Source organism: Dermacentor variabilis, chromosome 4 (assembly GCF_050947875.1).
Source record: "Dermacentor variabilis isolate Ectoservices chromosome 4, ASM5094787v1, whole genome shotgun sequence".
Classification (NCBI taxonomy): domain Eukaryota; kingdom Metazoa; phylum Arthropoda; class Arachnida; order Ixodida; family Ixodidae; genus Dermacentor; species Dermacentor variabilis.
The window spans coordinates 151786477-151813973 of NC_134571.1; the positions used below are offsets into that span (position 1 = coordinate 151786477).

At 43.0% G+C, this 27497-nt stretch overlaps 1 protein-coding gene across 1 annotated transcript in view; it reads right to left on the minus strand.

The window, feature by feature from the left end:
- Positions 1-26880, minus strand: part of LOC142578014 (uncharacterized) — an 80613-nt gene extending 53733 nt beyond the window's left edge. Inside the window, exons 1-3 of the mRNA XM_075687441.1 lie at positions 26764-26880; positions 24759-24814; positions 8530-8627 (exon numbers count right to left, since the gene is read on the minus strand). Of these exons, the coding sequence (XP_075543556.1) occupies positions 8530-8627; positions 24759-24814; positions 26764-26780 (171 nt within the window). The 5' untranslated portion in view covers positions 26781-26880. The remainder of the gene's footprint in view (positions 1-8529; positions 8628-24758; positions 24815-26763) is intronic.
- Between the last annotated feature and the right edge of the window lie 617 nt (positions 26881-27497).

Below are 27497 nucleotides of genomic sequence, written 5' to 3' on the forward strand. Positions count from 1 at the left end.
CCTTTCTTTATTGGGATTTTGTTGCTTGCTTTATGGAGGACTACGGTGGCTGTGGAGCCGCTATAGATATCTTCCAGTATATTTACATATGGCTCATCTACACCCTGATTCCGTAATGCCTCCATGACTGCTGAGGTTTCGACTGAATCAAACGCTTTCTCGTAATCAATGAAAGCTATATACAACGGTTGCTTATATTCTGCACATTTCTCTATCACTTGATTGATAGTGTGAATATGGTCTATTGTTGAGTAGCCTTTACGGAATCCTGCCTGGTCCTTTGGTTGACAGAAGTCTAAGGTGTTCCTGATTCTATTTGGAATTACCTTAGTAAATACTTTGTAGGCAACGGACAGTAAGCTGATCGGTCTATAATTTTTCAACTCTTTGGCGTCCCCTTTCTTATGGATTAGGATTATGTTAGCGTTCTTCCAAGATTCCGGTACGCTCGAGGTGATGAGGCATTGCGTATACAGGGTGGCCAGTTTCTCTAGAACAATCTGTCCACCATCCTTCAACAAATCTGCTGTTACCTGATCCTCCCCAGCTGCCTTCCCCCTTTGCATATCTCCTAAGGCTTTCTTTACTTCTTCTGGCGTTACCTGTGATATTTCGAATTCCTCTAGGCTATTCTCTCTTCCACTATCGTCGTGGGTGCCACTGGTACTGTATAAATCTCTATAGAACTCCTCAGCCACTTGAACTATCTCATCCATATTAGTAATGATATTGCCGGCTTTGTCTCTTAACGCATACATCTGATTCTTGCCAATTCCTAGTTTCTTCTTCACTGTTTTTAGGCTTCCTCCGCTCCTGAGAGCATGTTCAATTCTATCCATATTATACTTCCTTATGTCAGCTGTCTTACGCTTGTTGATTAACTTCGAAAGTTCTGCCAGTTCTATTCTAGCTGTAGGGTTAGATGCTTTCATACATTGGCGTTTCTTGATCAGATCTTTCGTCTCCTGCGATAGTTTGCTGGTATCCTGCCTAACGGAGTTACCACCGAATTCCATTGCACACTCCTTAATGATGCCCACTAGATTGTCGTTCATTGCTTCAACACTAAGGTCCTCTTCCTGAGTTAAAGCTGAATACCTGTTCTGTAGCTTGATCTGGAATTCCTCTATTTTCCCTCTGACCGCTAACTCATTGATCGGCTTCTTATGTACCAGTTTCTTCCGTTCCCTCCTCAGGTCTAGGCTAATTCGAGTTCTTACCATCCTGTGGTCACTGCAGCGCACCTTGCCGAGCACGTCCACATCTTGTATGATGCCAGGGTTAGCGCAGAGTATGAAGTCTATTTCATTTCTAGTCTCGCCGTTCGGGCTCCTCCACGTCCACTTTCGGCTATCCCGCTTGCGGAAGAAGGTATTCATTATCCTCATATTATTCTGTTCCGCAAACTCTACTAATAACTCTCCCCTGCTATTCCTAGTGCCTATGCCATATTCCCCCACTGCCTTGTCTCCAGCCTGCTTCTTGCCTATCTTGGCATTAAAGGCACCCATTAGTATAGTGTATTTAGTTTTCACTCTCCCCACCGCCGATTCCACGTCTTCATAGAAGCTTTCGACTTCCTGGTCATCATGACTGGATGTAGGGGCGTAGGCCTGTACAATCTTCATTTTGTACCTCTTATTAAGTTTCACAACAAGACCTGCCACCCTCTCGTTAATGCTATAGAATTCCTGTATGTTACCAGCTATATTCGTATTAATCAGGAATCCGACTCCTAGTTCTCTTCTATCCGCTAAGCCGCGGTAGCACAGGACGTGCCCGCTATTTAGCACTGTATATGCTTCTTTCGGCCTCCTAACTTCACTGAGCCCTATTATATCCCATTTACTGCCCTCTAATTCCTCCAATAGCACTGCTAGACTCGCCTCACTAGATAACGTTCTAGCGTTAAACGTTGCCAGGTTCATATTCCAATGGCGGCCTGTCCGGAGCCAGTGATTCTTAGCACCCTCTGTTGCGTCGCAGGTCTGACCGCCGCCGTGGTCAGTTGCTTCGCAGCTGCTGGGGACTGAGGGCCGGGGTTTGATTGTTGTGTTCATAGGAGGTTGTGGCCAAGTACTGCACCAGGGTGGCCAATCCTGCTCTGGTGAGGGAGTGCGTTACCGGTTCTGGTCACCGGAATCAGGCCACACTCCAGGCCTGTTTGTGCAATTTTATCAACACGCGGATTTTTTTTTAAATCCGGTGGAAAATTGCCGGCACCGGGATTCGAACCACGGACCTCTTGCACGCGAGGCGGGTGTTCTACCTCTACGCCACCGCTGCACTTTATATACACACAAACAAGAAATTGTAGGGTCGAGCGAAGCAGATTAGGACGGCACGCACGCAGAAATAAGCGCGGTCAGGCACGGTCGCAGAGACTGCGAAGGAGCGGAACACCAGTGTTGACGTCACTACGCCGCGGTTTCCGGTCTCTGCTCGCATCGTCAGCGTCAGAAGCGGCGCGCGGCGCTCGACGGGGGGCGGATCTACAACGCAATTTTAACCGACGATTGCGTCGCTCCTAAGTGAAAAATTCACTCCAAAATTTTACCTTCATGGTTTATAAGGTTCCCTCATCCGTATATGAGCGCCTTATTGAATTCGACAGACTCTTCAGCTTCCCTTTAAGCAAGTCCGCGTCTTCAGGATGTAGTTGAATTACTCTGCTCCTACGTAGCTCTCCGCGACTAACAGGTATCACCGCAACTCTGATAAGATAAAAGTAAAGTAAACACAGTTTTGTACATGTGACGAGGAGCTAATTTAGTGATTGGGTCTAGGTAGTGTTTTCATTCTACAATTTTTTTATTGAGCGGCAGAAGAGGGCTCTGTCAAGCAGTGACTTTTTGAGATGCAGACAACAGATCATTAGAATATGACAGTTGGGTGTGTGGCTTCTCCGAATACAGAAAAATGGAGTGATCACATATTTCCACAGCAATGCGGTTTTATTGCACTTTTTATTGCGGTTTTATTGCACGATCACCGGATAGTAAAACCAAGCTATTGCAAGCTCCAGTGTCGTTTCTAACGCCGACACAGTGCCTCACGTCTTTCCCTATGCATTTGTCTGCGCCTAATGCGAAACCTGACGGTGACTAACGGCACAGGTACTACATTACTGCAGGATACCAGTGCATGAGGTCACTATTATAAACTATGAACTATCGACAGACTACCGTAATCAAGGTCCCAATAAATTGCTTCACCTGGTAATGTCTGATGTGATATTCAGTCAGTGAACATTATTACGGATAGTGCAATTCAAGCATTAAAAGAAACTATTGGTTTGTTATGGCAAGAAATACTACGAAGTGTGATCAGCGATTCTTGAGTGAGCTGGTTTAATAAGAAAAGTGCAAGAAATACGTCCTATATGGTTTAAAAGTTCACGGGAAGCAGCTTTCCAAAAGAAGCAGTTGAGAAAAACGATAAGTGAAGCTCGTTAGTTTTTATTTTTTTTATTGGTAAGACCTCACAGGCCTACGAAGAGACACAGCGTGAGGGGGACATATGGCAGAATGTATCACAAAATAAAATTCGGTAAGATGTCGATGCATACAAGGATTCAAGCATTGGCTCAAAACGAATGAATGTGCGTATTACAGAACCGAGAAAGGTGTTAAAAAAAGCGGAGAAAATAAGCCGATAAGCATTGCATAACAACTGAGAACAGCAATATCAGCAAGAAGCCCTGCGTAAAAACGGCAAAGTTACATAGCGTTGGGGCGTTATAGATTGCGTAAATTAAAAGAAAAAAAAACATAGCAGCGCACATGACAACTCATTCCGAACATAAACGACGTGGTATTGATATGTTCCCGTGCACTAACTCAAGCCTACGCGCAGTGTGGAGAAAAATTCTTTGTCCAAATTACTGTAGAAGGCATCATGATTTCTGAGCGAAGCAATGCTATCCGGAAGGTTGTTCCAGAGATGGATAACGCCAGGCAGTGGTGAAAAGTTAAATGCTTGCGTTGCGCCATATACGCGGGCATAGCTGAAATTATTGTACAATCTGCACGATGTGTAGATGTGGTGCCACAAGTATAAAATTATTGTACCATCTGCACGATGTGAAGATGTGGTGGCTCAAGTATGGTAAGAATAGTCCATCAGAGTGAAAGAACTTATGGAATAAAGACCGGAATTCAACATCGGGGCTAGGACTCAACGGCAGCAATGATAGTTCGGCTTTGATCTATGTTATGCTAGACTGAGCACTGTAATTAGAAGAACTGAAACGGCTTGCTCTATAGTGAATAATTTTGAACGCTTGAGTTAGGTATTTTTGATGTGGCGGCCAAGTTCGAGACGCAGGCTCAAGCTGGAGTCGCAGGAGGATTAAATGAACCAGTTTACCTATAGCACATGGAACGCTGCTCAAATTCCGGCGAAAAAAACCCTAACGATTTGGATACGTTGGCAGAAACACAGGAAATGTGCTCAGGCCACGATAGGTTAGGTGTGAGGCACACGCATAGATGCTTATATTGTGCAGTCGCAGTTATCTTACTATTGTTAATGTGGTAGATTAGCTGCAAATTGACATTTTTTACGGGAGAAATACATGATTTTACACTTTGACACGTGTTGTGTTATGAGCCACGTGGAACACCACTGGTTCACCATCTCCAGGACTAATTGGAGAGCTATATGAACATCGCTGTTGGTAATTGGACTATATCTTACGCAATCATCGACTAATGCTCGTATGCAAGACGATATATTCGTAGGCATGCCATTTATATAGCATAAAACAACAGGGACCTAAGGACGCTTGCTTGCGGCACCCCAGAAGTAAAGTTAAATTTGGAAGAATTGAGCTCATTTAGGGGGGGTAAATTGCTCTCGATTAGAGAGAAGGCACGTAGCCATGACAATATACAGGAATATAATTTTAAGGCAACACATTTTGCTAGAAGCCAGCAATATCCAATACGATGAAAACCTTTGGAAAAGTCAATGAATAAGCAGTGGGTTTGTAAGTAGTGATTCACATTAACGCGGATACCTATTGTAAGTTCGTTTAACTGCACCTCGCACGAAACGCCTTTGTGAAACCGAGTTGATTGCGGAGAAAAACTATTAGGTTCCAAATGATTAAAAATATTGAGCATCTTGAGTAAATGCAGGCAAGTAAGATGGGCCGATAATTTTCACACGATTTTTTTTCGTTTTTGTAAATCAGTGCAACTGTTCGTATCTTTAATTCGGAGCAAAGCATTCCAGACATTAAGGACAGCTTGCATATATGAAAGAGGATGACGCTTGAAACAGAAGTGGTATTTTATATCTTCGATAGGACTTCTCTTTTGTGTCTACTAATCTTAAACTTCTCGTATAGAGAGCACCCGCACGGCCCAATTTTTAATATGCGTCATCAATTAGGCACCCACATATCAACATGTTCATTCTTAACCATGAAGTCATTCAATATCACGCAGGTCGCTTCGTCTTATGTAGCCATTTGCTCACTGCTAGTGCTAGTCAAATGAAAGTAAATTTAAACCTGTCTATTTTCACTGCCCCGGCAAAATCTCGCCTCTTCGTTATTTTTTGTTTCGTATAATTTATCACTTTAACCCAAGCCTATGATATGGTGTCTTTTTTTTGTCTCCATCGTACCATGGCCGCTGGATAAACAAAAGGACCGAATGCCTCAGCCGTCGTTGTATTCTCGGCCGTTTTGCTGGACCAAATGCCGCCAGCATTGAGGGACGAGACACGTCGCTTTGAACAAGTCACGGCATTGCAAGTGCGTTCCTCGTGCATTTTCTATGCCGATCCCAACAACAATCCCCGACTGGTGACGGCGCAGTGGATGACAGTGTTTTCGATGCCCCCGGCAGGCCGCACCTTTTTTTTTTTTTTTACCCATCAGTCGTGACCCTATATGTCAGCTCGCGGTGCACTTGTCGCGGCAAAATGAAATGACATTTTACCGTTCCATGAAATAGCACTGACTGGCGCTACCTTACGGCCTCGATCACCTCCACAGCTGAACTAAATGTCTTCAAGTCTGTTGTTGTGTTTATTTTGCGTAAGCTTGTTTCATTTGTTAGTAATCTGTATTATGTACGCTTTGGTGTTTTTTATACATTTACGTACTTTTTAAGCGCCACTCCTCTATGCCGTGCTACAGATTTGAATTTAAATGTGGGAAAATAAATCAATTGTTGAATGGCTCAAATGTTAACCGCAGTCTTTGCCGTTCAAGTAACTACGGCGTAACAAATCGCTCTGCTTGGTGAGGCGGAGGAAAACAGACAAAAAACGACAATCTATCGAAATCACTGACTTTCTCTGCAGAAACGACAAATATGTGAGCGTGGCGTAAATTTCCAATGTAATAAAGCTGAGCGCCTTTAGCAAGATCGCAGTTTATCATGGCACAATGCAAACAATATGGCAAGATGATCTCACAGGAGCATTCCCAACTGCAGAAAAACTCACCCAACACACAAAGCCCAGCTTAAATGGCATACGCGGGACACCTAGCTGAAGCTGGCAGCCCAACGCACTGCTAATAACGGCGTTGTGTTCTACCAGAATGTCGCGACATAGCTGCTCGCATGTTACAAAAACAGCGGTCTCTGTCTAATAGGATTCATGGGTACATAGTGCGGCTAGTGGCACCTCATCATACCAAAAAACTAGATTGCAAGAACGACAATACACAAAACAGCTTGTTTATTTCTTCATACTTCTTTGTCGTTGTTCCTGCGGTGTTTGTTTTTTACACTACATAAACATCTACTTCTGTTGCCCGTATTCTTTTTTTTTTTTGACATCCACATCATTGCGACGGATGATTCCTTGCTGAGGCCGTATTTGTTGTGCACTCAACATTGCAGCTTTCGAATTCAATTAAAAGAACATTGCTCTTTATCTTCACAATTGACGATACTAAATGTAGTTTAACGTTATGGCATTATTTTGCCTGATTTGTAAGCTAAGCTAAGTTAACACAAATAAAAAAGATAAAGGGAGCGTGCACGATTTTGCTGAGAGCATCCGATATAATGCTTGTCATTGAAAATTCATCGTTGTGATCAATGATTATTCCGTAAAGTTTTTTGTAAACTGCAATCATCATGTTGCACCGAGTAATGGGAGCGTTTGGCGGCCACTTACACGACAACTACGTCAGTGCGAAAGCAGAGACGCAAGTAGATAAGTTCTGGTATGGTCGTGAAATTTTGGGGTATCGGAAAGGTAGCGTTTTCAGTTTACCTAATGACGTGCCCAACCTTGTCGCATTACGCTATGAGAGTTACAACGCGGCGGTAATTCGCGGTATATCGTTAAGTTGGTTATAATTCTCTCCAGCTTACTGGGTACGCTGATGCAAGCGCTGCTTACTGGCGAGCTCACGAACAGCGGAATGGACAGAGACATTCACAACACATGAGCTAAATACGAAGCCTGTTGGAGTCACGCTCCTTTGAATTTTAAGCCATATGCTGAGCACGTGCTTAAGGTAGCAGGTACGCAGGTACAATCATCCAGCTACATCTGATCACTCAACTTGCTGTGAATGCTGACTTGATGTACGCCGAGTCAATTTACCGCATCAGATTCACGATGAACGCAGTCACAATGATAAGAATGGCCGGTCAGTGGAGCTGTCGCTTTTCTCATCCAGTTAGCGGGAGCAGAAACTGGAAACGATAGCCGGGCACTAAGTTTCATATTGATGATGGGGATAGATTGCCCTTGTTTACAAACGAGGTGATTTATTCACACGGATAAGAAATTGGGAACAGGGAGCACAAGGTTTTCGAAAGCCAAATGTGAGATCAAGCTACGACCTCGCAACTACCAGAAAGAAAGGGCCTCCAATCCATTTAACTAAGCCTTACAGAAGTATTTGCCAACAAGTCCTGTCCTGTCGTTGAGCACCGAATGCCAGACAACTTTGCAGTGTAAGCGAAGGTTTGTTTCAGGTTGTTTATTCACGGCCGGGTGTAACAAGGACTGGTCATCCAAGTACGCCCCCTAATCAGCCTCCAACAGGAAAGAAAGACTCTTCATTGCTTACTCTGAACAGTGACACATCCCTTTGACTTGGCTGACGGTGTCGATCCTAATGTGGAACAGTCACTAAATGAACCAGCTATTATATCAACTGTTTCAGTGCATCATTGCTGACCTACTTCCATAAAATAAGTAAAAGCCCTCATATGGTATACCTCGCAGTACAAGAACAAGGGGCCCATGTTCCTTAAGCTTTATTTTTAAGTGACCAGCTCTAGGAATACAAATAATTCGCGGCTGGTGGTATCCCACGGCATAATATAGCGTTATTATATGAGGATGCAAAATAAAATTGCATTTTGAAAAAGATCGCTAAGGTATCTACCAACCTTCTAAAATCAGGGTAAAAGTATGAGACAATGATATCACAATAAAACTTCTGGTAGAAAAAGGAGACACCTGAAAAAATATTTTACAAGAAACTGGATTACCTAAATTTACTCAAATCAATATTTGGTTTACGCTTATTTTCTTCGCACTTACCACAGGCTTATTGTCCACTTTTATCGTGTACTGCAAAAAGCACAACTTGTGTCTTCGAGGCGGACTGTAAGGATGTTTCACCTGCTGGTCACAGTGGCCTGGAATTGCAAAAAAAAGAAAGATTGAAATAGTTTACAGGAAGTTCTCTTTAAAAAATATTTTGAATGAAAAAGTACAACTATCATGACATTCAATACTCCAGAACAGGCACCACAGTAATGCTATGGGCTCCCGAAAAGGTATATGCATGAGCAAGAAATATCATAGAGCATTGCTTGGGAATATGTTTCTATTTTCATTTTGCAGACAAGCGAAATGCCATGCTGAATTGTTTCACTTGGAGTAATAATAATCTGTATTCCATAAGTATTGGCTTTTTCCCAGTAGAGAGAGAAGAAACCGTCACTTTATAGATGTGGTAAGGATGTGGTAAGATGTGGTAAACTATGAGTCGTAAAACTAGGTCTTCATTCGCTGAAACCCGGGCCCAGGAAAATAATTTAGACTGAAAGCACTACGACAGCGGTGAGCACAGTCACTTATCGCCGATTATCTGATTGTGCGGCTAAAGTGCGTGGGCTAATTCTATAAGACTCGTCGAAGGTTCTAACGTTGTATATACAACCTAATTACGCAAGGTTCGACGAAATAGGCAATATATATAATCAAAGATAGCATTCGAGAAACTTACAATGCAGAAAGGTAGGCTTTGCGCTGAGCGAAACCTCCTAACAATTGTTAGCTCGCGAAATTCATTCACCGGAAAAAGATAAACAAGTGTGCGCGCCAACATCGTGAAGAGGTCTTCGTTCGAAAGACGAAAGGAACACTGTCCACAGGAAGTAAGAATTACCAGGCGCCATTCTATCACTTGATCTGCAGAAATGTACTAGAAGTGAAGAAATAATTTGGTTATGTTGCATTTAGCAGTGAGACATTTCTATTTTTCACGACAGCGCTATAATATGATCAAGATAAAAAATGTCACACAGATTACATTTACAGATTGCCCTTTCAAGGCACTATTGAAAGGCCAGTACGCGCGGTTATTAATGGTAAATTCCTTAAAATGAGCTACATGCGAAGCAGTTCGTGGAAACAACCAGAGTTGACCCCTACATCTAGATGAAAAGCCACTACACCATGCTTCCAGTGGTCTCACCTACAAGAAATCATATGCCACAGCGTGGTAAACAACAGAAGAGGTATTTTGGTCGACGAGAAATAGCATGCATTCAGGCTAATATGCTTAGCGAACAGGTGTACCTACAGAGCCTCGTACCAGGAAGGAGTCATATGTTTTGTGTACTATATTGAGGTTACCTTGTCGCAATCTGCTATCACATTCTGCCTCGTACGTTTGCCTTAAACGATGATAATAAGGGCAATCGAGCTATCTAGAAGGGTACGCATTTCAGCTGGTAGGAACCACAACAGAAACATGGGACAAAGTGAAGGGTCAAATTTACCTCGGTGGGAATACCTTCCTCAGATTTAGTGATATGTATGAGTAGCTTGCGAATGGCACCACAACTTTCCTAGAAGCGGAAGGCTTCTAACTTCAATCATGCGCTTTTGTGATAGTAATTTAAAACAAGGGTGCGATATTTTTAAAGTGCCTCGCAAGTACGTCCAACTAAATGCAGTACGAGGTGCCCATGTCTTTCTTGCATGGAAATCTTACTTGTCTCTTCGCTCATGTGGTTATTCGCATAGCGCTCGGTTTTATTTCGATTAGTATTTTGAGCTGCTGAGGCCGTTGTGAGCCTATCTATATATCTATTTATTCATCATAAAGTAAGTGTTAAAGCGCACTTATTTATTAAGGCGAAAGCCTCAAGTGGCTAATGCCCCAAATAGCCTTAAAAAACGCGTCGTCGGGTCCAATGGTACAAAAACAATCAGCAGTAATGGCCCATACGCCTATAAGAAAAAAAGAATGCAATAGCTCATTCCACCCGTAATGCACAGGCTACAAGCACTCAGCAAAATGAAGTATACACTGATACATTCCTCTGGATAACGCACACAACGTACAGAAACAAGGCGTCAAGTCGAGTGGTACAAAAAGAAAAAACACATAACCTTCTTAATGAGTCATACGCATCCCATAAGAAATGGCTTTTAGCCCCGTAAAAAAAAACGCAATGCCTCATAACCTGAAGCATAACTGCTAGTCGGCCTGGTTGGAACCGATTTATCTTAAAACTTTTTGTGGGCAAACAAACATGGACGAAGAATAGGGGCAACACAAGGACGAGCGCTCGTTCTTGTGTTGCCCCTATTCTTCGTCCCTGTTTGTTTGCGCACAAAAAGTTTTAAGATGAGCCTCATAACCCCATAAGTCTGCACCTACAAGCACTCAGCAAATAAAGTGAACAGTGCGCACAACCATTGAAGTCAACGATACAACACACAGAACAGCGCATTTTAGAATCCCCTGCTGAGAAGATGCAACGTTGATTCGATGAGAAACGTTTGCGCGAATCTAACCATGCTTTACGAGCGAACGAAACCGAAGCTAAGCGCCGAAATCTAGCCGAAGAAGCCGAACTGCGAACGCAGCCACGCGACCATGTGAGACGGCACATTACCAATTGTGCCGCAGGCTTTCGCCTACACATGTTAAACGAGTGCATCACGTTGCCGAAATTTTTACAGGGGTCCATCTTGACTACACTTTTTCCTTCTTTTCCTCCTGTCCCTCATGTCTCTTTTGTCGTCTTCTTCCTCGGAACTTCAGATACTCCCGGACTTCGGTTTTCATATCTCCATGGATGATAGGGTAGGAATTTCCTACTCTTGCTATTTCGCTTTTTCACACTGGTTCCAAAGAGCGCCGCTATTTTTGAATTGCTTCCTGTTTCATGGTCCTCAGTACTGTGTAGGTACCAGAAAGCCTTGACTTTGGCGCTCTAAACTTCTTCGGACTAAAACTGTATGTCCAGGCTGTATTAGAGACATCTTTGAAATATGTCGCAGATCTTATTGCTTCTTTAGGTTTGATATGTAGCCTATAGGCTCCTCTTTCCTGCTGTAATTTCAAGCGGTTCCAAGGTCTTACTCTGTCGGCAGCCAAGTGGTGTTGCCTGAAGCAGCACACTTAGGCTTACATCCTAATCCCCTCATATCACAATGACTGTGGTGCCTGGCTGCTGCTTCAGGGGCACACTTCCATCCGCCGCGGAAATGATAATATATCGCAATACATGTCTTTAAGTACTAAATGAACCTTTCATTTAGCCGTTTCCTTCAGGTTGGCAGGGTGCGGCAAATCTAAGGGCAATTTTTCTTTCATGGACCAACTTCTAGTATCTATTGCAGAACGCTGGCGCGGTTTTGGACACTAGCACCTTGCTGTCCTTGAACATATTTCCCTCCGGCAACGTCAGAAAAGAACAGGAATCTTCTTTCCTGGCTTTGCAGCTGCCATGTGTAAATTCATTTAGGGCAACAAAGAATGTTTCAGTCTTGCTGACTTCCTCGCCTCGCTTTTTGTCTCGGCAAAATCTAGATGAGCTACACCAAATGGTATGTAGCGATGACCAACTGATTGCCTCTTGCACTACACACTTGGCCTCATTAACCTGGCAGTGGCGACAAGTTTGCACGTGTTGCTTGATAGCTTTCTTTCATATTATATTATTCATGTGCAATAATTATTTATTATTATTATTTGTTTTGAACACATATACACATATATACAGTTAACAGGAAAGGGAAGGGGAGGAGCAGGCTGGCAACTGCCACCGGAAGGGGCACAACGCCTGCCTACTCTTCTGAAGGGAGGTGACAGCAACACAGAAATGGAAGATAGGAAGGAAGGGAGGAAAGAGGAAAGGAAGAGCAACAGGACAAATCTAAAGACTAAAGTAGAACACAGTACACTAGCACGTTGTTCTGCCGAGTTTCGACTCTGCAGCCGGAATTAAAGTGACGCCGCATCGAACAGCCTCCACAATTATCAATCACATCCATGGCGAGTTTGCTACGCGGCTAATTGTGCGCTCCACGATGAGACGCCAAGTATAGCTGCACGCAATCACCGTTTCACTGGTAGTCGGTTCACAGTATACACTACAAGGTGTTTGAACCCGCCACTTCCCATCTGCGAAGGAAGAAGCGTTAGGGCACAGTACAGATCACACACAGTAGGGCCGGTCACTCTTTCCTCCCTTCCTTCCTATCTTCCATTTCTGTGTTGCTGTCACCTCCCTTCAGAAGAGTAGGCAGGCGTTGTGCCCCTTCCGGTGGCAGTTGCCAGCCTGCTCCTCCCCTTCCCTTTCCTGTTAACTGTATATATGTGTATATGTGTTCAAAACAAATAATAATAATAAATAATTATTGCACATGAATAATCTTTTTATCTTCTAATCATTTTTCCAGAAATCATCATGTTCTCCTGAATCTGGATTGTATGTCATAGCTTCAACACATCTGGCCCCAAGCTTCCTGGCATTCAGAACTTTCCGTTATCACAAGTCAAGTCCTTGGTGGCATCGAACAGGCTGCAAACGCGTATATGAGAGAGCTCTTCTCTTCTGTGCTTTGGGGCCTGGAAATAGCAGCTGCGACAGAGAGCTTAACACCGGGTGGATGGCTTACTTCGAAAGTGAACTGTTGTATTTCACTGATCCAATGCCCGCCGTTATTATGTTCGGTTAATTCCAAGAGGGAGCTTAAGGCTTGGTTTTCAGTGAAAAAACCGAAAGTGGCAACGCTCTATGCAACTTCTGAAAGACCTCAGTGCCTTAGCAAATATGATGCACGCGTTAAAATAGACTCGTTTATTTACAAGCGTCTATCTTGACCGCCCTGTCTCATCATTGTGTCACTCCTGTCTCTTCAGTCCTCTTCTTCGCAAGAAAATCAATCAATCAACCAATGAATCAACCAATCAATCAATCAATCAATCAATCAATCAATCAATCAATCAATCTATCTATCTATCTATCTATCTATCTATCTATCTATCTATCTATCTACCTATGCGCACAACCCGACCCAGTGCCCCATGTTGTTTACCCGCTTGAGCCAATAGGTATTAGCTTGTGGTCGTTGTCATTCCTGCTTCGAGACCTGACTCTTATGAAGTCGTTTTCTTCACGCCTTTTACGCCTACCTTCTGGCCAATTTGTGTAATAGCATGGACTACTATACATGTGCCCCTGGTAGGGAAGCCGTCGAACTCGTTCCATTGTCATCATCTGAGCTGTCTTCCTACTCGCCATGCTGTCGTCGTAATAATTTCTTGATGCATTCATTCCATACCGTCGTCGTCATGTCATCATCGTTACTGTAGTACCGTCATTTTTGCATCCTCGTCTGCCACTCGTGCTGCTGTCGTCGTCGCATCATCATGATCATGCAGTCGTCACGCAGTCGCTTTGGTGCCAAGACTTACGATTACATGGTGGTCGTTGCCTCTTTACCACTCTAGATACGTCATCCGACCATTTTCATGCCGTTGTCTTCAAATATTGAAATTAAAATGTATGTCATTGTCGTCACACACCGGTCGTCATCTAATTGTTCTTACACCGTTGTCATGCTATCGTCGTCTTCATGGAGTCGTTCTTATGTATACTTTGTAATACCGTCGTCACGATGCATCGTAGCGTTGGATTGTCGTCTTCAAAATTTCTTATCTGATTCTTATCGTACCGTTGTCGTCAAGACTTCGTCGACACAGAGTTGGCGTAATGCCATTGTTACCTTAGCAACGTAATCACTTTATTAACATAATTCTGTTGTCGTCATTCCATTGTCTTCTGACCACCTTCGGCCTACCATCGACATCAAAGCTTCCGCTTCATGTTATTGTAATCGGGTCGCCTTCATTTAAGAAACATTATGCCTTAGTTGTCATGCCGTAGTTATTTTTTCATGGTTGTCAGACAGTCGCTGTTATGCGTCCGTTGTCAGAACATTGTCATCATACCACCCGGCTCTTGCTATCGTGATCGCACCAGCTTCGTAGTCGAAATCGTCATGCCATAGTCGTAGCGCCATCTTCGTCACACATGTGTTATTTTGCATTCCTCATTACACCATTGTGGTCGCATATTCACCGTATTCTCATTGTCATCGTCGTCATTTGTACGTTATCACGCCATCATCATGATGCAGTCGCGATTGTTCTCTTGTCACCACTCCAGCTTCGTCATAAGCCTGTCATCATGTTTTCGTCAGACTATGGTCATTAGACAATTGTTTTGGTACTGTTGTCGTCACATCGTCATCAACGAGTAGTCGTTATGCATACATTGTATTGTCCTAATGACAACGGGGTCATTCCATTGTCGTCTTTCTAAATTTTTATCCAACTTTTACCTTGCCGTGGTGGTAATGCCATTGTCGTCATACAGTCGTCGTCACAGCGTTGTCTTCGTTAGTTGTCGATTTGCCAGCGTAATCGCTTGAACAACATAATCCTTTTATCATGCCGTGGTCGTTATACCGCCTTGACGTTACCATAGACGTCAATCCTTTTTCATTCCGTAGTAATCATGCTGCCTTCATGGCACCGTGTTTATAGCAGCACTGTCATGCCCTCGTCCTCAATGTGCCACCGTTAGACACTCCATATTATCTATCATTTGCGACATCATCGTTGTAATGCCGTTTAAGTCATATTATTGCCATCATTCCAACTCCATCATCCTGTTGTGGCTGTAACACGCCTTCGTCGCCATACACTGGTCATCTGTCCTCAGATTGTCGTCGTAACGCTGTCGTTCTTTGCCATAGTGATCGTTTCAGAATCGCTATCTCATCGTCGCCATGCCCTCGTCTTCACACCACCTTTGTTCTTTTATTGGCCTCATTCTTTCTTCATCATTCCGTCGATACCAGTGCGTTGAAGTTACAAAGTCGTTTTAATGCCGCTATGTTCATGGGCGACCATAGCGAGGGAGTACCGTAGAAAAGTTGGACGCTGCCGGAGTATGTCGCATGTAGCCGAAGCAATTAAAATCACAGAATGACCATTACAAAAGTTAAACAAGCATCACTTGAGAAATACAGTGGTTCACTCAGTTTCTGTAATGCCAATCGCATTACCCTTGACATATGTGTTAGCAATGATCAATTCATGGATTTTTACAGCGAAGCTGTATATGGGGCTTCTCCGGCAAATCTTCTGCGTCCGGGCGTGTACACCGTCTTATAGGAAGTTTTCTTGTTAGCTTTGGTTCATGTCCCTCAATTGAAAAAGAACCAACTTATAACAATCTCCATCACAATACCTACTCATCTGTCGACTTTGTATATCCTCTATTCTGGAGCCAAAGCCCCCCCCCCCCCTTGCGCTAGGGGCCGCCGATGATACGGCAAGGAGGACTGCCCCCCAGAGGAGCGGGACACTTGATACCCCCGAAGCTTCGTGCATTACTGACGGGCGCGATTTGCAAACAGCGACCGGTGGTGCCGTGGTGCCTTCCAGGTGTGGAGCGGGTTCTTGTACCTGCGGGGTGCGAGAATGCCTGTTTGGCACGGCGTATTATGACATTCCCCTTCTATCTACTCTCTCCCCTTTCCGATACCTTCAGGTCAGAAATAAAGGAGTCTTCTTGATGCGCCAGAATCGAACGGACGTCTGTCATTTTTCCGTAAGTAAAATGTTCTCCGGCTCTTATTCCACAACATTTTGGTGCTGAAACCCGGGCACAGGTACGTCCGAAGATGGCTATCTAGAGAATTAAGCGAAGAAGGGCCGTGGTGTTAACGTCAACAAACAAGCTGCTCAACGAAGTATCCACCATGGACGGCAGTGCATCAATCGGTGTGCTGGAAGAAAAGATAAATCTTCTTTCTCTTAAACAGGACTCACTCAAAGAGCTAGATCGGGAGACAGAATAAGGCGTTGAAGATGAAGCCTTCGAAGAGGAAGTTGGATGCTCCAAAATGTACAGAGAAAAGATCAGCGGGGTGAAAACAAAGATACAACGCATCCTATGCGACTTTAGCTGCACAAATACTTCATCAGATCGCACACTAAACTCCTCACATCAAAGAGAATATAGCGCAATCGATTCGCAAATACGCGCCACCGTAAAGCTGCCAAAGTTAGAAATCAACAAATTCAACGGTGAGCTATGAGAGAGGCAAGGGTTCTGGAGTGAGTTTGAGTCGACTATCAACGCTAACCAGAACCTCTCAAACGTAGGCAAATTCAAGTACCTCAAAAGCTACTTGACAGGAAAGGCGGCGGCTGCGGTAGCAGGACTTGACTTGTCGGAAGGCAACTCCGAGGTTGCTCTATCGCTATTAAAGGAGATGTTCGGCAGAAAGCAAGTAATTATAGAAGACCACATGTCATGGCTACTTAACATCAAGCCAGTACGTGACTCACTGAATCTCGGTCTACTGCGCAGCCTCGTCGACGAAGTAGAAACAGATGTACGCAGCCTCACTTCTTTAGGCATGAGTGTTTGCACTTACGGAACTTTGTTACTGACCCAAATAAAGAAAGTGGTGCCTGCCAACCTTCGTCTGGTATACCAACGAAAAAACGAGACTACGAACGACGGAAGTGAGCAGGAGGAGCTCCTGCGTTTTTTGAGAAAGGAGGTTGCGACGTGGGAGATCATACAGCGGGCCGAAGCTCCGAGAGACAACATTGCCGAATTGGTAAAGGAAAGGTGCAACAGCAACATTAAAGCGGCGAACATGCCTACTGAAGCGGCACTGCACACCAGGATTAAAAATGTTGGGGTACTTACGGGCCAAAACCACTTTCTGATAATGAGCCACGCCGTAGTGGGGGACTCCGGAAATGTCGACCACCTGGGTTGACCAGGTGGTCCAGGTGGTTGACCACCTGGGTCGACCACCTGGAATCCAATCCAATTTCGACATGACCATTTAACGTGCACCTAAATCGAAGTACACGGGTGTTTTCGCATTTCGCCCCCATCGAAATGCGGCCGCCGTGACCGGGATTCGATTCCGCGACCCTGTGCTCAACAGCCTAATACCATAGCCACTGAGCAACCACAGCGGGTCACACTAGGATCAAGGACAGCACAGGATGTCTATTTTGTAATTCGAACGGCCATAGACTGGCAACTGCAACACAAAGATGTCTGTAGCGGATAAGAGAAAGGCGCTGAAGCGTGATAATCGGTGTTTCAAGGAGGCACGCGGCAAGAGAATGCCGTAAAACTAAGTGGCTCAGGTGGGCGCATTGCAAGGGCAGATACTTAAGGACAATGTACGACCCTGACTTTACAAGACACCGCAGCACTGACGGAGGGGATGCATCTTCGACACCGGTAGTTAAGTAAGCCACGGTGTTGAAGTCCTCATTAGGCACGGGAGATAACTTCATGTGTACTGGAGAGCAGTAGTTTCTACTACATAGAAAAGGGCCATGCAGAGCCAGCCAGCAAGGATTACGGCACGTCGGAAGGTACGGTGTACTATATGCCACATCAAGCAGTTGTTTGTCACGAAAGCCAGACGACAAAACTGAGGGTAGTATTCGAGGCATCATCAAGTGCGAAAAATCGCCTCTCACTAAACAATGTTTCGGAAAATGGCCCAAACCTAAACCCAGAGCTCATTGATCTGCTGATCAATTTTCGCACTTACAACATTGCCACGTTGCGGATATTTAAAAGGCATTTCTCCAAATATCGCTATCATAGGGCGATCGGAATGCTGTGCAGTTCCTCTGGTACGCTGTGACGCCAAAGAAAGGGGAAGAACTTCCAGTTGTGGTGACCTATCAGATGACTCGTGTGCCGTTCGGTGTCACGTTGAGCCCATTTTACTTGGCTGCAACGTGGCAACATCATCTTGAAGGCCTGCCGGAACGGTATGCTAAAATTGCGGGCATCCGACGCAAGCATGTTTACGTGGCTGACCTGGTAACTGGGGTTGACAGCCTTGATAAGGGTAAAGTCTTGTGCCAGGAACCAAGAAATATATTGTATCAAGAAATATTGATATAATAATATTGAATATTGATTATTGATATATTGTATCAATTCCTTGCATACAATCATTCCACGCAGTATGTTTCATTCGGCATACGTTGACAACGCACAGATAGGATTTAGGCCGTACAACGTGGCAATCAGAGAATGACAGGTTTAGCTTGGTCTCAAAGTCTCTAAATGGGCACATGAAAATGTCTTTAAGCTGAACCCGACTAAAAGCTCTGGTGTTCTTTTTACACGAAAGAGAAGACTGAACGCTAATCTTGACGTAGAAGTGCATGAACAGCGCATACCTGTAAGCACGAAAGGCAACCTTTTATGTATATATTTATTTAGTTAAACATACTGGCAAACCCAAAAAGTTATTATTGCAGGGAGGGCAAGAAAGGTACAAAACAAAAATACAAATCAAAGAGTGAGTGTACAGGTGGAGTAATTTCTTGCGGAGTAGTGAAAGTATTACAGGAGTGCTGTGCAAGGAAAACATGTAATATTGGTCATGAAGAGTTCGTCATCAATATGCCTAAATACGAGGGGTACTACAATGTGGACTAGGTGAAATATTTTTGTAGTACATTATGCAATTTTTATATAGAAAAGAATGATTTAAAAAACCAGGAAGAACAACAAAATTTTTTAATGGATTTTGCGACTCACTGGAGTAAGGTGGACAACATATATCTGGAGCACATGTAGGTGAATCTCATAAGATTGTAATAAGGATTCTAGTGAAGGACTGAGGATCATTGTGAAGGTAAGTAAAAAGGTATAGTACTAGATCCAAAGCTTACTTTTATCCTACACATAATGTGTCCTAAGATGAAATGCCTAAATACAATGATCATACTTAAAATATTGTCGCAAACAACGTGGGTTGTGATGTGAAATACCTTATGAACATCTATAGAAGCCTTGTACATACACGATTAGACTACGATGCTTTAGTTTACCAGTCTACTATGCGCAGTGCCCTAAAGAAGCAGGATACGCTTCACCATCTAGGCATCCGCTTGGCTTCGAGTGCTTTTAGGACAAGTCCTGTGGAAATCCACTACCTAGAGTCAAATGAGCGGTCGCTCAAACTACAAATTACATTCTTCAGCTTCATCTATTTTCTAAAAGTGAATGCCAACTCTGGACACTCGTTCTGTTCGACCATAAAGGACATGACCAGTGCCTTTCACAATCGACCAGTAGCGAGAGACCCTTTCTCGTTGCGTGTGCGGCGTCTCAGCAAAGAAGTAGGTGTACCACTCCTTGAACATCGTCTCATGCCTCCAACAAAGCTATTGCCGCCGTGGCGGTCGCAACTCCTAGAATGTGATACATCGTTTATTGAGGTCAATCAGCAGGCCCCAAAAACGCTTATTAGGATGCACTTCTTAGAACTTCTGGCGAAATACTTATTCCTGGAATATTACATTGACGCAGCAAGATCAAATTCCGGTCTACCTTCCGGTCTACAGCACTGGGACCATCATTCTGAATCCGATGTTCTGCAGAATGAAATGAGTATTGCTACGGCTGAGGCCATACGCAGGACTATCGGCTGTCAAAAATATTACCAATACGAAGAAGCCAAAAGCCATCATTTACCTGACACTTTAGGTGTTGTAACATCCTTAAGTTCGTTTCGTAAAAGACTCAGGTACTAAATAACGCTTATTCTCCCTTTTTGCGTCACATGCATGTTTAATCAGCATGTCAAGATATGCTTGGTCCCTGGACACAGAGGCATACAGGGCAATGTGCTTACTGGCTAAACCACCACATCAATAGTAACAAAAGACACTAACCCGTCTGTAGCGGTCGCTGCCATAGATTCGCAGTACTCTTTACGAAAAAAATGCTTAGAAGCTATTGGCAGGATTCTTGGGACTCTGAAAGCTTTAATAAGCTTGATTTTGTTAGGCCACATCTAGAGAATTGGCAGCCAATAATAAAAACATGACCAACCGAGGTGATCCTCTGTCGATTGAGAATCGGTCACACATAAAGCACACACTCTTAGCACTTGACCAGCGATGAGCCACCTATCTTCGGTAAATGTGTTGCACAATGACTATTCTGCAGGTCTTATTGAAATGTCGTGAAATGAAACCTCAAAGAAAAATATACTTCCGTCTATCATACCATCAGCAAATACCAATCTGTCCAGCAATGTTCCTTGGCAATGAGCCACTTCTTGATAGCAATGAAATTTTAGCCTTTTTAATGGTGTATCTTTAGTGCATGTTATACCCACAATTCAACGATAGGACAGCCTCTTATAGATGGATGCTGCGGTGATTAGAGTATTTTGAGCGCTTGCTTCCCTGCCCTTGTGTACAAGGGCCCGCGTGAGGCATTAGCGCCACCAGAATATTTGTAAATCTTATTCTCAGAGCCACTTCGCAACATATACATGGTATTCTTAGCGCACCTGACTTTACATAGTTTTAATACAAACACACCATCTTTTACGAATTTTAAGCCAAAGTTTTAGGCCACTATACAGCAAAGGTTCCCTTATATAATTTTCTAATGAACACATCTACGCCTTATACTATTTCCTGGCCCTCTTTGGCCATTATTGGCCCTTGCGCCACAAAACCCTATACATCTTCATGAATCTTACTGGGACCATTCGTGAGGCTTTCTGTTATGCCGACCATGATTGTAATTAATTTGGTTATATTTTGCGATAATTGTGAGGCACACTCGCCGCGCCTATCATGGTACGGCAAAAGCCAGCTTGGCGTAGGTGACAAACTTACTTTGGCCTGCACTGAACCTAAGTGGGACAAGTTTGTGACGCTTTCTATGGCCCCGCAACAATGTATACCTTCTTTCGCTACTCACGCTTGTCGAAAACTAGAGGAGCAATTTCCAAGAGTGATAGTATGGGTGTGTGTTGCTTGCGCCAGCAGAACACGAAAAAAAATGCTAATGAGCTCAAACATCAGGAACCTGTAAAAAGATTCTGTCTTCTGAACGTTTCAGAACAGGATTTGCACCCACGCATTTGTCTTGAGCGCGAGTAAAAGGAACTCTGCCAGCGTCCACCATGGCCTGGTTGAGAGCCTTTGCTGTGGCCTCCTCTGCGGGCACGTAGCGTACCATCGCCTTTGTTGAAGCCAAGTTCTTCTGAAAACGCGCAGTCGACCGTGTATTCGTGCCCTTACGGTGTAGGATGTAAGGACCGGGAAAGGCAAAATGCTTGGAAATCGAACGTTTTCGTGATACTTTACGCGCGGTATTGTTTAGGATGAGTCGAGTATTTTCTACGCCATATATGTAGAAGCGAATTGCTTTTGCTTGTAATACCGCCCATTGACCACATTGGCACGTTTGCCTTTACACGCATTATTACTATAAGGTGTTAACGCTGAAATGACACGTGCTTCTAGTTTACTTTATTCAGCTGACGTTGCCCGGTGGAGCTTCATGCGGGAACTAGTGCGGCTTAGCTGGTGCCATAAAGTTGGATGAATGCACAAAAAGTCCGGAACGAACATTTATATAGAGCAAAATAAACATTTTCTAATTTCACAAAAGTGCCGTGTATAATTTATAAAATTGCTCATAGCACAGATTCAATGGAGGCTTGTAAAGGCAGTTCGCAATCATTTTTACTTAATCATAAAACGATTCCACAGCAAGAGCGTGCGCGGTTGAGAAGTATACGCAAAGAAAGAAATGCCGCGCCGATCAGCGTAGCTGGCGTAACACGTTCCAGCTAGCGTTCGAAACGTGCTCACCCAAAGCTGAAACCACAGGTATGGTTCGGGTATTAATGCCAGCGGCTTACAGCGCTACTGTCGATTCGGTCACTTCGCTCTATTGCAGTGTCCACTTTTCTTGAATTTCCTGCTCTATGTCCATATCTTGCCAGCGATCTGTGCTGGGAGCGGAGTCTAGGTGCATCGGTGGTTCGTAGCTTTGTGCACGCTGTGTGTTCTCGGGGCTGATTTTTCATTGAAGCGATAAACCTGAATGGCACCTCGCTAGTTGCTGCTGCCGCGTTTCCTCATGCCAGTGTTTTGAGAGCGAGTTGCCGCTGTCATCGAGTAAGATGCGTTCATGTTTGCTTGTGCGCGTGTGACACCGTGCTTGCTAATTTATTTAGTGTGCCTATGTTTACAAGCTTATACAGCCGATAAAACTACTATCATTACTTCGCATAACCGTCGAATAATTTGCTATCGCAGTTCACGCTTCGCCTTCCTGCCGAAACTGTCACTTCTTATTTCTTTTCGACGCAGCGTGACTATAAATAATCAGTTTTTATAATGAGGTAGCTGAAGCATAAGTTGCACAGAAGCCGAACCATCGCAGCAGTAAACGTTGTTGTTGTAATACTTAATCGTTGTTTTCGCTGATGATCGTACAGGAAGGCACTGCCTTTAAATGCATATACTATCGCTTATTGTTCAAATCACTAAATAATTATGGGGTTTTACTTGCCAAAACCACTCTCTGATTATGAGGCACGCCGTAGGGGAGGACTCCAGAAGTTTCGACCACCTGGGGTTCTTTAACCTGCACCTAAATCTAAGTACGCGGGTGTGGTTCAAGTTACAGTTAAACAAATAAAAGCACTTCCTTTGACATCCTGAGATCTCGTAAGAGCGGCCGTTATAAGGTTGCTCTAAATAGAAAGATGTAGTTTGATATCGGACGTTTCTTTACCTACAGCTTCTTTCTAAATTATTATTTGTTATGTTTGACAAATCCAAATTTCAATCAAAGGATGTCGTCGATAATTAGCTGCACGATGGAATTTTGAATGAAAAGGGTTTTGTGAAAGATAAGCAAACAGTTATTTGACATGACAAGGCCATATGTAAGCGAAAACGCCCCGCAATATCGGAGGTGTTTTGTTATGCGAACATAATATTTCTTTAAACTCGAATTAAATTCGCGATGGCGTCCCTTTCAGTGCATCGCCTGAATATACGAAGATTGCATGCGCGATAGTTCGACGTTTATACGAAGTAATTTAAAAAGGTCAGTGACTAGCTTTTGTAGTAATTATTTAAAGACAAATAGTACAAAAGCAAATTTCGAGACGAGTAGCAGGGAAGTACTGTTACTATATCAGAAACCATGACTCTCACCAATTTCGGAATATGCTTTGCCACACTCCTTAAGATGGCTGTTTCGTTCCAATTAGGGTCGTCGCACACTGCTAGAAGGACGGATTTGGAAACTGGAACGTCAATCTATTGCGCAGCAGATATATTCGGAATGGATATCTAGAAGTTGGCGTTTCTGTTAAGATTTGTTGCGCAATTCCAACATCTGCCAAAATTAACTAATTGGAAATCAAACCTGCTTACATAATTTTTAGCTACTTGTATATTTTGATTTCAAGTACGCTTGCGAGAACGAAACAATACAATTTCGCACAGATTATTTTTTGAGTCGCAGTATAAGCATTTGAAAAGACGCATACAGTCAAACTGGCGTGGGCTATCTTGTAAATCATGGCAAATTCCTTCGTTTCTTGACTCACCGCCAACAGAAAGGTGCGAATCAATTCCTAATGAAATAATTTTTTCATTGCTCTTTATGAATATTTGTTATACTTACAAACTAACTACGCTTTGTTTATTCAACGTAAGAACGTAAGTAGAGATTACCTATAAAAGTACTTTTTTTCAGCGTCAAAACAATTTAGTCGTTTGCTAACACGAATATAAGCATTACCACGAAGTGATTCGAGTTCTCGCATGTTTCGTGGTTCACGACGGAACATTTCTGAACAATAGCGCAGCTATGGCTTGCCACGGCTTCTGGAAATTTTCGTTATCTGTCCTCTCTCGTAGTTCTTGCGCAGCCCACGCGCCAGCTATGTCCACATAGTCGCTCAAGTGACATCCTACTGATGGCAGTGGCAGTCTTTCCAAGCAAGGCTGTGCCCCTCAATGCGAAGCTGCAATTGCGTTCTCATGCCTTGTCAATCATTTCGCGGAATGGTTATTCATTCATGTCTACATCAATATTGTATTACTTTATAAATATATTAGCCAATGTCCCCTGGCTTTGGTTATGTGAGCCCTCGGCCTGTGCTAATAATGTTGATCTAATAGTGATCTAAGTATAATTTCTGCCTAACAGCACCAGTTTGCCGAACGACATTTGAAACGACACAAAACTACTTATAAGGAAATTTCAGAAAAGTCGTTCTTCTAGCCAGATATACGTTACACTGAAAAACGTGCCATATTTTCCCGGAGGTATGGCAAATAATCCTAATTTATTTCAGGCGTTCCCTTGGGTCAATGACGAAAACAAGCTTACCCAAATTAAGTGATGAAATGGCAAGGAGAACAGTTAATAACATGGTCGTGCAAAGTCTGTAAAAATAAGTTGCATTCTGTTACATGTAAAATGTGTAAAAGTATTCTAAGGAATATTAAACATCTCCTTGAAACAAGTACATATACTAACAATTTTACTGAAATACTGCATTTGCATATTTATTTTTCCTTGAAATGCGGCCACTCACACATTCAAATGACACGTAAAGCGCTTAGGATGAATCTCGATGGATAATTAGGAGCTATCTGCTTTTGTTGCAGCTGCGTGCTCAAGATGGAGAAAACACGAGGGCGTGGCAGATAATCTCGGCCGTTTTGAAAGTCCTAATTTAACAAGTATCGCGAGAGTTACCTTACGTTTGTTGTTTTGAGGGAAAATACTTTTCATTGTGTTTTTCTTCAAAGGCCCAAAATCTTTTCTGCATCTGGCACGCTCTGACCATGCCGCGCTGACATTAGAGCTGAGAACCTTGACGCCTTTTTTTTTAGAATGAGTAAGACGAGAAAAAGTTAAAATCGCTAGCCAACATTTCGACAAGTGGACTTGTCTTTACGAAGCCGACATGTAGGTTGGAACAGTAGCACATACAAGAGACTACAAATAATTTCAATGAAGTCATTGGAAACCGCTCTTTCACAGGATTTCGACGGACTATGCAGAGTTGCAGGCAGGTTGAAGAGGGGAAAAAGAAGAAAAAAGTTAGAAAAATTCACTGCTGGCTCTAAAGAATTTTACGCTTGAAGAAGAAACAAAGTCGATTATGAAATGTCGTGTAAGCTACTTACTCATTTGTTGGTGTGATACCCAGTATTTTTCAATGCAGTTATGCTAATGCAGACAGACACCTGTCCGGACGTTCACATTTGTTACCATAATAGAGGAATACCTGAATCAACCCGAATCGCGTGATGGCTCATATTTTTGTGCTTTTGACTGTACGAATAGAAGTGGCTTTCCTTATTAATACAAGTAGTTATATTCCTTCATTTATGCTTTTTTATGACACTGTTGGTTAGAGATTTAGTATAATTGATTCCAGGGACTTGCTTTGTTCTTTAGGCACAAACGTACGAATTTCAACATTTTTTTATTTTTCTGTTTATTGTTCATCATGTCAAGTAAACATGGCAATAACTTCCCTATATTTTCAGTGTATATGTCGTACTTTACATCGCAAGAATGTGACTAAGTTCTTCGCATCCCTTCAGTCTTGTTTTTCAATTCATAGCGATTGCTTTGAATTTGGCATTTATGATTTATGTAGGTGGTGTACGAGTGTTCATTCGTGCCGCTGCCTGCACTTAAGCACACGGGTTACATGGTGCCTGCGGTTAAAGAACGTTGCACAAATATACAAGTTGATCGTTAAAGTGCTTTAAACACCAATTTACTCTGCTGCCGTTCATTTTCAGCACATATTTCGTTTAGCTGCGGGTGTTTTGCTCCTAATTTGACTTATCTGGGCAATTTTTGACTCAGTCACCGTTATTATTCTTCTTTTCTCAAGTGATTGTATTTCCACAACCAGTTATGTAGAACTTATCGCCGTCAGAGTGAGTGATTGCGGCTGCTTCTTTTTGCGTCTAGTTCCTCTTTCTTTTTCTAACTATTTCTAAATTGCAATTTTCTGTGGCTTCACTCTAGACTGAGTGTTTTCCGACGACCACACTTATATACTAAATACTGGTTATAAGAAGCGTGTTGCAGGGACGGGCGGACGATCTTGTAAATGAACTATTGAATGATGTATTCCAAAAATAAAAAAATGTTTACAAGCAAGCCAACACCTTTTTCGTTGTTTAAATGTTCGATACGGTTTAACGCTCATAATGCTGAAACTCGAACAACTTAGGACACGAGCTTTAAACATGACAAGGAGTGGTCAAAGAAATAGTTCAACAGTGACCACCATTCAAATATCACTCTAGCGCTAATTGTTGGTACCTGTGTATGATGTTAGGAAATATGTGTTTTTAAGACTTACCGTAACTTCACCAACATGTCCACGTGAGATACAAGTCAGTGTTTCAGCCACTGAGCTCGTTTGAAATTTATATATATGTGCCTTTTGTGGCATATGTTCGCTTTACATATTTATGAATAAATAGACCAGTAAGCGTATTCTCCAAAATCACAAGGAAATGCACGTTGATGCGACTCACTTCTATATGCAGCTGTGAAGCTGAAGCCATTTAGGAAAGATCATGTTTTGCTTAGAGAATAGAGACATTTAAATGTTTGGTATATCTTACACTTATTTTTGTGTGCTATGTTGATTTTATGAGCAGCGATGCTAAATAACACGCACGCTCTTGGTATATCGCATTTGGAATAACAATAAACTATTGCCTACGAATGACACGACAGCGATACAGTCGCAAATATATGTTTTATTGGTGACAAACTTACGTTGTGCAACCAGTGGGGACACGAAGTATTGTGCAATTAAAAACAACCGAAAAACAAGCGCAAGGTTATTTTAGATCTATAGAAAGGGACAAAGCAACTGATATCTAATTTGTGAGCTGCATACACTGATACTGATTGTTGCACGTGATTACTTATACATAAAGTTATTTGACTCTGGAATCCTCATGAACCAGCACCGCATGTCCATATGTGCATTAACCCCACTTAGGCATGGTTTTCACGCTTGATATCTATTATAGCCCCAAATGTTACTTTTCCCAGTTCTCTTTTACTTCCGTTCTTCGTAAT